This window comes from Pyrus communis, chromosome 8 (assembly GCF_041283825.1).
Source record: "Pyrus communis isolate YQ-2024b chromosome 8, ASM4128382v1, whole genome shotgun sequence".
In the NCBI taxonomy this organism is placed as follows: Eukaryota; Viridiplantae; Streptophyta; class Magnoliopsida; order Rosales; family Rosaceae; genus Pyrus; species Pyrus communis.
In genome coordinates this window covers 16,032,460-16,047,756 of record NC_142572.1, presented here as the reverse complement: position 1 = coordinate 16,047,756, position 15,297 = coordinate 16,032,460, and the positions used below count along the sequence as shown (strand labels likewise).

Sequence of the window (15,297 nt, the reverse complement as noted above, 5' to 3'; positions counted from 1 at the left end):
AGGGACCATTGCTTGGGCTGCTTGGCTTGGCTAGAGCCAAGGGCAGCTTGTGCGGCTAGGGTTGTGGATTGAGGCGCTGGGGGGCAGTGCTAGGCGAGACGCATGGTTCATGTCATTTGGACTCTTGGTTCTGACGCAGGCCAAGCTGGCGATTGAGAGAAATGAAAAGGTTGCAAGCCTTATGGGCTGCTAGAATGTTGAGCATGCAGGCCTCCTGCCTGCTAGTCCGAGAGAGAAAATGAAGGAAAAACCAGTATGGGTTGAGCTCCCCTGCTGAGTACCGTGAATAGTGTTGGCTGCTTAGCTCTCTTTGTCGGGAGAAAGGTAGGCTGCTCCCGAGAGAGGAGGTAAAGAGGATCAAGGCGGATCTATTGGCTTGTCTAAACGTTGTTATGGAGCTTACTATGAATGAAGGTGGAAAGTAGAGATCTTCCCCGTCTGCTTAAGAGGTGTCGGTTGAGAAAACTGAAGACTTTCTCCGCTGCTTGTGAAGGTCCGCCTGCTCCTGAAAGTTCTGTGATTGACATGAATTATTCCAATGGGAAGAAAAATGAGGCTGCTAAATCTGAGCATGTGGTGTCTGCCATGTCGAGAATGGCTTGTACGATTGCTCAGCGTAAAGGTCCTATCATGCCCCCAATGCCAAGGTCTATACCAAGTCGACCATTGGGAGCCAAGTTCGGTTCACCTTTGAAGAGGCTTTCTATTATGAAGAGCAATAAGGTGGACTTTGCTGCTAAAGTGGCACCAATGCCTACTCATTCTGCTGTTGAGACTGATTCGCTTGCTGGGAAGGAGGAGACTGCTCGCATAGGCAGTTGTGAGAAATCCATTAAGCCTGCTTCTAGGAAGGCTGCTGAGATCTGTGTGCTCTTGAAACTATATCTGCTTGAAGACATGGAGGCTTGTGCCAAGATTGTTGATGGTGTTAGAAAGGTTTGTTTGCCCAAATTCCTTTGTGAAATATACGACCTAATATAGAAGGACTGCTCTGCTTACTATAATGCAGATATAACAAAACTGCCAAGGAGGTGGCAAAGACTATGGCAGCTGAAGCTTATTCATCGGCCGAGGAGATCAAGAGGTTGGATTCTGAACTCGTTGCTTTGAAGGGGTCTAATACTTCTGCCTCCACTTTTTTGCAGTTTAAGACCACTCGCCAAGAGATCTTTGACTTGAAAACTAGGCTTGACGTGATCCAAGTTAAGTATGAAAGTGTAGAGAAAGAGATTGGATGTTACATACCTCAGATTCAAGATCTTGAGTTTGCAGTTTCTGAGCTTTGTTTTGCTACTTATGCAAAGGATGAAGAGTTTGATTGTTGTTTATAATCAAATGATCCACTTCAAGAGAATCGTCGATAGGTTTGAACCTCAAGTGTTGGAACTTCAAGGTGTACTGAAGATCAATGGAAGTCTGAAGAAGGAAATGGATGAGTTGCAGCGCGTCCGTGTTGGTCTGCTCGATGAGGATGAGCAGCTGAATGGTGATAAGGATGGGCTGGAGGTTTCGAGACCTTCTCTATTTCTCCGGAAGACTTGCTTGCTTTTACTTTTGAGTCTTCCATTGGTGAAGTAGTTAGAGAAGTTGGTGCCTAGGCTGGGGCAACCAGAGGTGAAGTACTGGATGATGTCGCTGCTAAGAGCGTCACGACTGCTGAAGGTGTGGCAACAAGTAATCGTGGGATATCCAAGCTGCTGAAGTGTAGTCTTCTAGGTAGCCTTTTGTACTAACTTCTTAGCATCTCGGTGCATAGTAGGTTAGCAGTAGCCTACGTTAAGAGCCTTCTATGCTAAGGATCGACCTTAGGAGTGATTTCCACAAACGCCTTCGTGGATTAAGTTTAGAACTTTCAAGTCATCGGGAGACACTAGGCAGCAGAGTTTTGGTCAGGTGTAGGATTTTCGGATGAGAATGCCGTTCCACATGTAGTAGCGTGCTGCCTTGATTTGGAGCTTCCTAGACTCCAATCTTTTCGTGGGGAATGTGTCATTGACCAGGTAGTCTACAATTGAATCTTTTTAGTTTAAAGTTGTACTAACTTGTGACACCTCGACTGCTGCCTTCGCCTCTATGCTTGGCTCGTCTAGATACTCCATCGGAATAGAGTGTTTGAGTTGGGGGTCGAGGCGGAGCTTAGGCTAGCTAGTGCGTCCACGTAATGTTGTCTGCATACGGAACTTAAGTGAGGGTGTAAGTCTGAAATGCCTCAAGTAGTCTGTCTAGTGATTAGCTGGGAATCATAATGAATTACGAGCTTTTTCACTGCCAAGTCTTTTGCCATTTAGAGGAATGCTAGTAAGGTCTCGTACTTTGTTTCGTTGTTAAATACTTTGAAGCCTAAAGTGATCGCCTACTCGGGTATCAAATTGTTTGGGGTGACAAGGACTACGCCAGTTCTCGAACCTTTGTAGTTGGATGCGTCGTTGACATGCAAATGCTAGAATTTTCCATCGGGTGGAGCATGGACGGCTAAGGTGTGCTCGGCTTCATCTGTGGCGTTGTTGGGCCGCTCTGTTACGTCGTGAATGCGCGATAAAGAGTCGTGGAGCTGGGGCCATGTTACACGTAGCAGGAGGTGCTCAACTGCAGGTATTGGCCCTCTCTAGAGCTAAATTATAGAGCAAGGGTCGGCTAGGGGCGTGTGACACGCAGCAAAAGGCGGTGCTCAACTGCCGGTACATATTGCTTCTATATAGAATCTTTTGGGGCAACGAGGAAAAAACTTGCTTTCGAGTGTGTCCTTCCAGTGTTCGTCTGCCCTTGGCGTGTCTTTTGGGCCAACTTGTTACGTTCGTCAGAAAACTTTGCATCCGCCAGGGTCTATGCCTTTATCGTCGTACGTCTGGATTGGACGGAATAATGCGTCATGAGGATGATTGCGTGCATTTGAATGTAAAACTTCAGCTTCTGGGTTGCAATAACTATTGCCAAAGTTAGCTTTTGAATTTCTGATAACATCGATGAGAGCTTTTGAACTGTGGAATACAAGTAGTCGGGCCCTCAGCTTTTCTCGTATGATGGAAGAGCTTATTCTTGTTTTAGATACCGTCAAACATACGAATAAGTCCTTCACTAATTCCAGTTTGAATAGTATGAAGGTGATGTCGGGTATTTCTTCAGGTCCTTGAATGTGCATCGGCGAGCCTCATCCTAAAGTGCATGCTTCTTTGCCAGAGCGAAAGAGTCTGCTAGAGTTAGATCTTCTTTCATGATCAATTTTTTAAACAGCGGGTGGTCTGTTGGAAGTCCTTTTTGGAATGCTGCTCTAGCTATCTAGCCTTTGCATCCGATTATCTTTGTATTCTCTACTTTGAACTTCTTCACATAATTACGAGTGACTCATTTGGGTTTATCTTGACATTGAACAAATGGTTGGACTTCTTTCTGATCGAGTGATAGGATGAATACTCTTTGGTGAAAACCAAAGTTCATCGAAACTCCGGATGAATTGTGGCAAGTGTCTCTCTGAGTCTTCATCCCTTTTGAAAGATGTGAAATGTGGCATGCTGAACTCGCGTGGAGGCTCTGCCTACTCGATCTTGTCTGTGAAGGGTGACTTACTTATGTTGGTTATGTTTCGTTGTAGTGCCTCGTCGGTGACCTCTTGCGTTGGAAATTGCACAATCGCTTGGTTAAGAGTCTTTTTATTTCTTCCTGAATTTGCCTTTATTGGGGGTAGTAGAGCTCTCGACTATCCCCAGCCGTGACTTGCTGGTCTAGGCTGCTCTTCCATGTGTTTAGCTGGTCTATGTCGCGGATGCAGTACGTATAATGCGTTCCTAGTAGGCAAGCGAGTTCTTCGCAGGCTACCGGTTAAAGTTGAGCTGGATTGAGTGACTGCTTCTTTCTGTTCGTCGTGCTGCTTACTCCGATGTGAGGTGGAGGATGCTCCTTGCGGGCTTAGCTGCGAATGAACAGTTCACCTGGAAGGTTGCTCATGTTGACTATCAGAGTGTGACCCCAACCATGTATGTATAATCGTTCGTGGGCCTAGTCGAGAATGCACGCTTCTCCGAGCGCTAAGACGGGAGTATACGCTATCTCGATGGCCCAATCGGGAGTGTACACTGCCTGAACGCTCGGTTCGTGGCTGGTCGAGTGGCTGCTTGCTGGGACTTTATTGGAGAGGTTGTTTATCTGCCCTTGTCCTACTTCGGGACACCTTGTCTAGGGCACATTGCATCTCGGTGCGCTGCAAGAACTGGTTCACCAAGGTCGTCTGCTATGTGAGAGTGCTCATCAACTCTATGACTTTTCGAGACAAGTGTTGTTCTCCATTTGGGTCAAAATAGCTTGGAAGGAATGCGTCTCCTTGAGCAGTGGAGGTGTGGTAGACTCCGGGCACGAGATTTGAGTTGGGAAATGTCAAATCCGCAAAAAAATACTGTGAAAATGTTCCCGGTTCGATCGTCGGTCTGAAAATTTGAAGCCAGGAAAACTGGGCCACAGGAGTAGGCTGCTCGGTGGGAGCAAGCTGGGCCACGAGAATGGGCTGCTCAAAGGGAACAGCCTGGGCCACAGAAGTGGGCTGCTCGGCATGAGCAGCCTGGGCCATGGAAGTAGGCTGGGCCACGAGAATGGGCTGCTCGACGTGTGGCGCACGTGAGTGTGAGGCTTGGGCTCGGCTTGGCAACGGTTTGGGCTCATGTTGGGATTGGAGTAACATGGCTTGGACTGTGGCCTTGGTGCCGTGAACCTTGGATGGCACGACTCGGGCTGTAATGGTGACACCATGGACCTCGCCACGGGTGGCTACCGTGGTGGCCATCATGACGGTTCCCATGGTGGAAACTCATGGTGGTGGTGCCACTCCACTTACTGTCACATTTAGCCTTGTGAATTGTCGCGGTCCCATCTCTTGAATATTGGAATTTTCCCTTATTGAATTTTCTAAATTTCTAGCCATTGTACTTCTCTTTTACGTTTTATCAAAGAATTTTTGTAAATAAAAATTCTGAAAATAAGAATGTACGAAAAATCTACAAATAGACAAGAAAATAGAAAACCTTGGATGCAAGAGTCTTCTATAAGTGTGGGACTCAACTCTCAATGAAAGCAGCAATTTGTGGATGCAAATTTCTTCCTCCTTATTCTTGGACAAAATTGCACCTACAAAACAAATAACACCTTAGGTCAAGGCCAATAGCCTCACGCGCCCACGATGAATTAGGGGAGGGGGGTTTTGGCCCAAGAACCTCTGATGCCCAAGTTAGAATTTTGAGGGAAAAATGTTTGGAGAATTTTGAGTATTTAGCAAGAGTGTAGACCTAGCTTTTTAGAGAAAATGAGGTCAAATATATAATGCATGGCTGGTCCCTTTAGGAGAGAAGGTGACCGGCCTCTTGTGCATATTTTGGTTGTGATTGATAGTTTAATTGGTAATTAATGGATTAATTCGGCAATAATTCCATTAATTAACCAATTAACATAATTTAAAAGGAATGTTTTGGGGGTTACCTTGTGGAGAAGATGAATGAAATACGTTTTGAATAAATACTTATTTTGGGCACTTTTGACTTGATTGAAAGATGATTGCTCGCTGCTCGCGCGTAAGAATCCCGATGTGCCTTAAGGTTATTCTTGTCCTTTTTTATCCAAATATCCACGTGTCGCCTTGTGAATATTTTTTGTTCCAAAGAGCACTTATTATTTTAAACAAGAAAGTTAAAACCCAAATTGCATGTTGCATGTGAATTCTTTGCTTTTTAGTCTTGTATCCTGGCTCATCGGTCTCCCAATTTAAACTTGGCGGGTCCATAATGTGACAGTCCGACATTATGCTAAAGCACTTGTGATATTTTTGTTCAATTCATTTCGCAATCTTTGCAGAGCAAAATATTATGTAAAAAAAATTGAAAAATCGAGATCAAATTAAATTTTAAAACTTTACAAATAGCTTTCAGTTAAAGATACCAAACAATTCAATTACAATATTATCAATAATTAAGTATCAAACACAACACAAGAATAATATGTGCTTGTCAAAGAATCTATTTGAAGCATATTCGATACAAAAAATACTATTTGTATTATTATTTGTATCATTTCTCTAATAGAAATAAAATCCACGTGTGTTGATAGACCATACCTCTATTAAAAAGATGATACAAATAATGGTATAAATAGATTGTCAGTGTAACACTTCTATTTGATATTATTAGGTTTGTTTGTTTGTTTGTTTGTTTTTTTTTTTTTTTTTTTTTAATTTGATTTTATTTTATCGTGTGGCTCAATTTGGCTAAATTAATGGCTATGTGAGTCGAGGAAAAGGATCCTTGTCGGATCCTTTTCCTGGGGATTCTAAAGATCCAGTGATTGTGACCGTTCATCGTACATCATGCGGTCAGTTTTCGTTAGGTACTATTTATATTGAATTTTAAATTTTAAATTTTGAAATGATTTCTAACCATATGATATACGATGAACTATCACGATCATGGGATCTCTAAGATGAAAAGGATCCGGCAAGGATCCTTTTCCGTGAGTCAAAATGGTAGTGGACCCTTCTGCTTGACATTTGCAGTCATAATACATTGGAAAGCTATTGTTTTACAAAGAACACACAACGAAGTGCAAGCCAAAGTTGTTAATAATAGTCATTAAATTAAACAAAGCAAAGTAAATATAATTAAAGTTTCGTCTAAGTGAATGAACTAGGCCACTAACTAAGAACATGAAGCCCTACAAATTTAAAAAGAGATTATTGAGACCCTTATTCAAGGGAAATGGGTCGGCTCCACGTCATGCATACAACTCACTGATCAAATTAATCAATGAATAAGAAACAAGCGGAGGCTGAAAAGAATAATACTTCTACCATTCCTAATAAAGAAGAAGGTTCTCCAAATTGCATGAATATTTTATAGATAATCTTTAGATTATGACAAAAATGAATGATTCTAATTATGATGTTTGTATGCATAGTGTATTAGTGTTAGGAAGAAATAAGGATTTTCTGCAGTGGAAATGACGAAAGCATTATCCTTAAAAAAAAAAATACATATAGAGATTGAAAAAGGTATATGTAATGAAAAGTGGTGCATATTTACTAGTATAAATACAAAATTAATCACTAAAACCGAGTTTTGGACTTAATGCGCTCTTTACAGCATATTGGCACAAGTTAACTTTTCAATGCTAATATCTCCAAAGAGGATTTTGAACTGAATTCACAATTAAAATAAACATATTCGACTATAATGTCGTATCCACATGGTCACATCCAACTCCAACTAGTGGATATATATGAGAAGAAATTAATTAAGTAAATAATTAAGTAATCTAGAGCCTGTTGTGTTTGATTGGGTATATATATCTTATTGCTATATAGCTTCTTTTCAATTTCCGCTTTTGTTTGGTGCAAATAAAGAAGTGTTAGAAGCAAATATTCTTTCCCTGCTTGTCACTCTCTAGCTGCCGAGCGCACTTACCATTTTTGCCCACTAACCAGTTGGTCTTTGTGTCAATGTGATACAAACTAGAAGTAGTATACTTTTGTATTTTCTATTCCTAATGGCCTTTTCACATGAGAGACATAGTGGAAGGAGCACGACTGCACAGTGTTTTCAGAAGGCTGATAGGTTATAAAGATCCGATCCAACCAATATAAATAGAAAAGCTCGATCACCTAGGGTTACATATGATAAAAATATAGTGGGAATAAGACACGTAGAGGAATACAATTTGTCGACTCGTAATGTTACCTAATCCATTTAACTTTGGTTGCTATCAACTTTTTTTTTTTCACTCAAACCCTTTTAATTTACCTTTTTCTTTTCATCCTACCATGTAACTTAAAGAATATACATGCCAAATTATCATGTAATATTGTAGGATGAGAATAAGAACTGAAAAAGTAAAATAAAAAGGTTGCTTGTATTTTACTCGTCGGGGAAAGGCCCGAAATGCTGAGTGTGGGCATAAAACTAGAGAAGGAGAGAAAGAAACGGAACCGAAACTGGGCAATGTAAAGCCCTAGAAAATGGAGATGAGCAAAGCATGCCGGTTATGACAAAGACCACACGCTGTATATTCCTTCGAGAAAGAGACTTTGGGTCCCTCTATCCCCTCAGTTGAGAGAGAAAGGCAATAGAGGAGGAGGAAAGTGTGCGCACGAGTACTGCCACTAAGTGTATGTATGTAACGTAAAGACCCCCCACTTTACTACTTTAGTTTCTCTTTTCAATCCATCCATTCCCCTGTTTAGACTGCTTTGCCCTAATAATTCTCTCTCTCTCTGCCTTTTGGTTTTAGCCCCACCGCGACTGTTCTTTCTTCTGATTCATTATTTGCCTTCATTTGTAACTCCTTCCATATGTTTGTACCATACTCACATCTCAGAGGCTATTTCTCTCTAAAAGTTTCCTTTCTCTCCTATTCTCTCTCTCTCTCTCTCTCTCTCTCTCCCTCTGCTCATTAGGAGAGAATCCTAGATAATAATAAAAAGCTAGAGTCCAAGCAAAAAGGGTTCAAGAACATTGCTTTTTACATGCAGGGGAATTTCATCATGATCAGCTTCAGCTCACTAGCTATACCTACCAAGTTGCCCTTGCTTATGCACTATAATTACTATAAAAATACCAAGTTTCATTTGTTCTATAAATTGTACACACACTAAAGTGGGATTGAAGAATAATTTGGATTTATTAATTTGTCATAATTGTGTCTGACAAAGTAGTCATTTAGAAACAAACCAATGAATGACTGCACAAGTGTAGATATTGCAACAATGATTAGTGTGAAACTGCCAACCAAGCCGTTGAATGGGTTTGAACAATTGTTGTTGTTAGGCTGCAAACAAGAGACGTGCTTTAATGATGAAATCTGAACGGATGTAGCGTTGTCAAATTTAACATTTTGAAATAATACTTCAATGGAAAATGTTAGAGAGGTTAATTTTTTTTATTTTTTTAAGATAATTGGATATAGAACTAATTCTTTCATCAGTCTTTTCTTTTTTTTTTTTTTTTTTTTTTTTTTTTTTTTTTTTTACAAACGATATTATCTACTCTAAGATGGAGGGGGTTAGTTAAGCTTCATAATGGGCTAGTAATAATGCAGTTCAAATTACAATTGAAAAAGAATACCACTAGATCTCTCACTCATAATTGAAGAAGAATATCATTAAAGTGTAGTACTAAGTGATAATTCTTTTATCAATCATTAGGTTTAATATTTTACTTATAAGTATAGGTCTATTGACTTTTGATCTAACTAAGAAACTTTCTAAATTTGTGATGATGTCATCCTTATTAAATTGTGTGCTTTGTAATCTTTTAGAGAATATCATTAAAACCATTGAGCAAGTTTTTAAAACCATTGAGCAAGTTTGGATGTCTAAATTCAATTTTTTTTTTCTTCATAAACTATTGAAATTATGCAAATGACATTTTACCGCAGTAGTCGGAAACAATCATGTTTATGCACCAAAATACAGATTCAATCTTCACTGATCTCCCTCCCTCCTAACAACTAATAGTTTAACTCACTAACACTATCATTTGTATAAAAATAAATAAAAAATAAAACTATTGAGATTATATGCACTACACACACACACACACACACACACACACACACACTATATTTTGTTGACTGCCCTAGTTATTGTGTTTCAGGCCTAGGTTAGATGTGAATCATAATGAAAAGTTTTGGTTTTCTTTGGTTAGCATGTTTGGGTTCTTTCGTATTCTTATTGTCAGAGTGGCAAAAGTGGTATGAAACTTGATATCTGATATTGTTTCAATGGCATCGGCATAGTAATATGGTTTATATAGCCCCCAAAGAAACAGTGTCATGCACAATTTTTTTTTCTTCAGATGTTCATCTCTAATTTGGGTCTCATCCTCAATATAGTGAAATTTCGGTATGAAATGATAGATTAAGAATTCAAAATATACATGTAAGTGTCATGATGTAGACCACAATAATAACGATGGTATCTTTAAAAATTCAAAGTATTAAAATACACATGCTGAGGTCGAGTCGCACAGGTTCACTATCGTTTAGAATTCTACGATACAAGCTCATTAATAATAGAAACAAAGGTTCACACAACTTCACCAATATGTAAAACAAACGGTAATAATTATGCATAATTTGACGTGGCATGTGATATTTATATGTTATGTTAATTAATAAATTTATATCATTGTATATTGATTGTATGTATTGCTTACCACATTATATGATACATCAACGGGGTATAAATATAGAGGCAGAGCCATAAAGATGTCATGATGGTTTCATGCCCATCTGGCAATTTTTTTACACAGAAAAATTTAGTATTATGCTTATATTTTCAAGATTTTTCCGTAGGCTTAGGACCCAAACTGACTTTTACTTTATTTTCTTTTTTCGAGTTTGATTTAAGGTCGGCGACTCCTATGGAGTTCATACAATCGATTGCTTGTGAGCTTTGAGGTGGACTTTGGTCTAGGGATAGTGGAGGGAGAGGGGAAGAAAGTCCAAGAAACTTGGGGTTTAGGTTGAAGGAAGAGGATGCTAAGGATGACACCATACCAAACTCAAACGACGATAGTCAGTTGCTCACCAGAGTAAATTTTATAAGATCAGGAGAGCATTTTAGATTGAAACTTTTGGGCTCCTCCAAGACTAAAACCTTAGCTCCACTTTATAAATATATGGACTTCCTAACATTTGTCTACTTTAATACAAGTCCTTCTAGGAAAATGATTTATGCACATTATTTTTCTCTTGTTGCACAATCATGTTTATTTTTTTCGTCCTATAATATTCTCTTTGCTTTCGATTTGAAAGACTTAAATATTCGAGAGTGTGCACAATTAAATAAAAAATTTGTATGCAAAAATCATTTTCCCTTAACAAATCCTACAAAAATACTCCAAGTTTAATCTTCTTAATTGCGTTTTTCTTGATCTTGAATTTTGATTCAGACTATGAAAAGCTCTTCTACTACACATGCCATTACGATTATTACTTGCACACCCATCTCTCCTCTAAAGGCAGAGTTTGTAAGTAAAAACATTTCTCCATCCCAACCAACTTAATTTTCGTTCCTCATTAATCTTCTTGTTGAAGCTAACTTGTTAACAGACTTCTCTTCTTAATTTGTAAGCAACAATAAATTTGTAAAACCACTTCAAAAGTTCTCATTTTTCTTTCTTTTGAGAAAAAACATTGGAAAGTTTGGAAGGTCTTCAACGGTTACAAATACATGCCAGTCAGTCAGTCAGTCAAAAGAGCATTTTAGTAATTAACCCGACAAAATCAGTCTTTTTTCCCAACATCTGTCCCTGTTGCCCTTTCAACCGTTCGTGTTCAAACTTCAAACCATCATTCCAAAGAAAGTCAAGGTTCCATTTCGTAATTATCTCGAACTCCTTGCCCACTTTCCCCATCTTTTGATCCCTCTCATCTATTTAAGCAGTCCAATCTCCCACTCTCCCTCACTGAACCCTCTTCACCAAATAGTTTCATTTCCAACCCCTCTCCAATCAAAAACACATATTCTTCATCATCTACAGACAGAAACCCTAATTAATAATAGGTACGTCATGGACATTTTACCAAAGATTTATTTATTTATTTTTATATTCATTCAATTTTGTTTCCCTCAGATGTTATAATCTAACTATGTGTTGTTCCAATCTTTGTATAGGATCTTATAAAGCTATTCTGGGTTCGTGTTTGATTATAATTTCATGAAAGTTAATGTGGTAAGCATATTCTTCGTGTAGTTTTGTCAATTTGAAATGAATTTCTTTAATTTTGAATGAAAACGTTTACATCAGTTGCTAAGATATGAACTATGTGTTAATTATACGTTAAATAATACTACTCTCTCTCATTTCAGTGCTGTTTTACGTGGATATTAATTAATTTGAGCTGATGATTAAGATGGAAAAGGGACAACCTCATCAAACACGTCTCTTATGGTGCATTCTCGTGTTCTTATTCTTCTTCTCAAATGATACTTGTGCATTGGATGGTATTGATGAGCTTCAGCTTCTCTTATCCTTCAAAGCTTATATCAACGACCCCTTACACTACCTCTCAAACTGGAACACTTCAGCCAACACTTTATGCAATTGGCATGGCATCACATGCAACGACAACAACAACATCAAAGCCATCGAGCTCCGCGGAAGAAACATCTCTGGCAAGATATCATCCTCCATCTTCCACTTGTCCCAAGTCGAAACTATCGACCTCTCCAACAATCAGCTATCCGGCCAAGTCCCCAAAGACGTGTTTATAAACGGGTCTAATTCGCTTCGCCATCTCAACTTCAGCAGCAACAACTTAACCGGCACAGTTCCACAAGGCTCACTCACAACCCTAGAGGTACTAGACTTGTCCAACAACATGATTTCAGGCACAATCCCAAATGACATCGGATCGTTTTCGAGCTTGAAATTTCTTGACCTTGGAGGAAATGTGTTGGTGGGAAACATCCCTAGTTCCATATCAAACCTGTCTAGCTTGGAGTACTTAACTTTGGCCTCAAACCAACTTGTTGGAAGAATTCCTACACAATTAGGCCAAATGAAGAACTTGAAGTGGATCTACTTGGGCTACAACAGTCTCTCCGGCGAAATCCCTGTACAAATTGGTAACCTTTTTGGCTTGAATCATCTCGATCTTGTTTACAACAACCTCACCGGCGAAATCCCATACACAATCAGCAACCTTTCTAATCTTCAGTACCTTTTCCTTTATGGAAACAAACTCAGAGGTCCAGTTCCACAATCCTTATTCGGTCTCGAGAAACTCGTTTCTCTCGACCTTAGTGACAATTTTCTTTCGGGAGAGATACCGGAAAGTGTTTTCCAACTCCAAAACTTGGAAATCCTCCACCTTTTTTCAAACAACTTCACAGGAAAAATTCCCAACGCTTTGGCTTCTCTGCCAAGGCTTCAAGTCCTTCAGTTATGGTCAAACAAGTTCTCAGGCCAAATCCCGAAACGTCTCGGAAGCCAAAACAACCTCACTGTCTTAGACCTTTCCTCAAACAACCTTTCTGGAAAAATACCTGATACGCTATGCGACTCAGGCCGGCTTTTTAAGCTCATCCTCTTCTCCAATTCACTCGAAGGCGAAATCCCCCGAAGTTTGTCTTTTTGCAAGAGCTTGAGCCGAGTAAGACTCCAGAACAACCGGCTTTCCGGTGAAATATTGGCCGAGTTCACCAAACTCCCTCTTGTCTATTTCCTGGATATCTCGGGCAACAATCTCTCTGGCAGAATCGATGACAAAAAGTGGGACATGCCCTCTCTTCAAATGCTGAATATGGCGAGAAATCGATTTTTCGGGAAGTTACCGGCAAATTTTGGAAGCGAAAAGCTCGAGAACTTGGACTTGTCCGAAAATTGGTTATCGGGAACTATCTCACTGAGTTTCCGGAACTTGTCGGAACTAATGCAGTTGAAGCTTTCTCGCAATGAACTCTCTGGTCCCATCCCTCAACAATTGTCTTCATGCAAAAAACTCGTGAGCCTCGACCTCAGCCACAACCGCCTCACCGGCACGATTCCCACTAGCCTCTCTGATATGCCGGTTCTCGGGGACCTAGATTTATCCGAAAACCAAATATCGGGCGAGATTCCACGGAATTTGGGAGCTATAGTATCGCTTGTTCAAGTCAACATTTCCCACAACAAACTCCACGGGATGTTGCCGCCCACAGCAGCGTTTCTTGCCATAAATGCCAGCGCAGTGGACGGCAACAACCTCTGCGGCGGAAGTGACACCATTAGTGGTCTACCTCCGTGCAAGGGCGTTAAGAGAAACCCTACTTGGTGGTTTATTGTCACTTGTTTTCTTGTTGCATTATTGGCTTTTGGAGTCGCCGGTTATTTATTTGTGTTAATGAGGAGGAGGAGAAAGGATTTGGAGGTTAAAACGGTGGAGAGCAAAGATGGGATTTGGGAGCTGCAGTTTTTCGAATCGAGGGTTTCTAGATCGGTTACAATTCATGACATTTTATCGGCAGCCAAAGAAGGTAATATCATTGCGATGGAAAAGACTGGGATTTTATATAAAGGAGAATCAGTTTCCAACGGAATGCAATTCGTGGTAAAAGAGGATTCTGTGAAAGCAATTCCACCAAGTTTATTGTCACAGATTGTTGCACTTGGGAAGCTTAGGCACCCCAATGTGATCAAACTGATCGGAATATGTCATTCCGAAAATGGTGCGTATGTGCTCTATGAGTATTATGAAGGGAAAGTGTTGGGTCAAGTTATGAGGGATTTGAGTTGGGATCAGCGCCGGAAAATTGCTGTTGGAATTGCGAAGGCTCTACGGTTCTTGCACTGTTGTTGCTCGCCGAGCGTTGTAGCTGGTTGTGTGTCGGCAGAGAAAGTGATTGTGGACGCAAAAGATGAGCCTCGAATTCGATTGAGCCTCTCCGAACAAGTTCGGACGGACTCCAAGGGATTCGTTGTTTCAGCATACATTGCTCCGGGTACGTACTTGACTAACATATATTCATGCATGCATATACATTGGTTTAAACTCTAAATACTATATATAAACATGTCATATCTTACATGTTTGAATAAATAAATTTGAACAAATAAAACACAGTCCCATCTATTTTCTTTTGGCAAACAATCTATAAGTCTAGAAATGCTCTATACTAAATTCTAAAGCTTCATTTTGTAGAAGACAAAGAAAGCAAAGCCGGCATTACAGAGAAGACTGACATCTATGGGTTTGGGCTCGTCTTGATCGAATTGCTAACCGGAAAAGGCCCCAGTGACACTGAATTTGGCGCGCACCAGAGCGTCATCGAGTGGGCTCGGTACTGCTACTCAGACTGCCATCTTGATGTCTGGACCGACTCGATGATCAGAGAACACGTGTCGAGCAATCAGAACGAGATTGTGGAAACCATGAACCTAGCCCTTCACTGCACTGCTAGTGACCCCATGGCTAGACCATGCGCGAATGAAATATATAAAACCCTAGAATCTGTAATGAGGACAAGTAGTTCTTGTGTTCCTGGATTAAAAGTTACTTCACCTTTTTGATTTCTCCCTCAAGGAATTTTTGTTCCTGTTTTCAGCTTCTTTTAGCTTTTTTATTTTCACTTAATTTTTTTTCTTGTGTTCTTTTAACGTAATGTACGTGTTAATGAATTAATTACCACCTTTTGTTGTATTTTGTAACATAAGGTGTTAATTAATTGTTAGTATTATAGCTCAAATGTTTTGTTTGATGGTATGTTTGACATACTACTGAGTGTAAAACTGTAGATATGTAAAGTAAATGTTACCGCATTAATATAATTATGCAACTGTTTCAGAA

The 15,297-nt window shown here is 39.9% G+C and overlaps 1 protein-coding gene across 3 annotated transcripts; it reads left to right on the top strand.

The window, feature by feature from the left end:
* Window positions 1–11,433: 11,433 nt before the first annotated feature.
* On the top strand, window positions 11,434–15,297 carry LOC137718591 (uncharacterized). 3 transcript variants are annotated; one of them, XR_015965790.1, is made up of 5 exons: window positions 11,434–11,533; window positions 11,645–11,702; window positions 11,840–14,452; window positions 14,653–15,117; window positions 15,165–15,297. XR_015965790.1 is itself a non-coding variant. In XM_068458140.2 (4 exons), exons 3-4 carry the CDS (start codon window positions 11,875–11,877, stop codon window positions 15,018–15,020), a joined length of 2,946 nt encoding a protein of 981 aa, XP_068314241.1. In that variant the 5' UTR covers window positions 11,434–11,533; window positions 11,645–11,702; window positions 11,840–11,874; the 3' UTR covers window positions 15,021–15,297. The 3 variants fall into 3 exon arrangements, 2 of the variants coding, with proteins under 2 accessions (XP_068314241.1, XP_088555434.1); XM_068458140.2 differs by having other exon boundaries at window positions 14,653–15,297; XM_088699308.1 differs by lacking the exon at window positions 15,165–15,297 and having other exon boundaries at window positions 11,435–11,533; window positions 14,656–15,054.

Bases quoted from the DNA above. Each gene is read 5' to 3' on its own strand.
- LOC137718591 (XM_068458140.2), top strand. From the start codon at position 11,875: ATGATTAAGATGGAAAAGGGACAACCTCATCAAACACGTCTCTTATGG. The intron at 14,453-14,652 runs GTACGTACTTGA...TTCATTTTGTAG, and splicing joins TTCAGCATACATTGCTCCGG to AAGACAAAGAAAGCAAAGCC.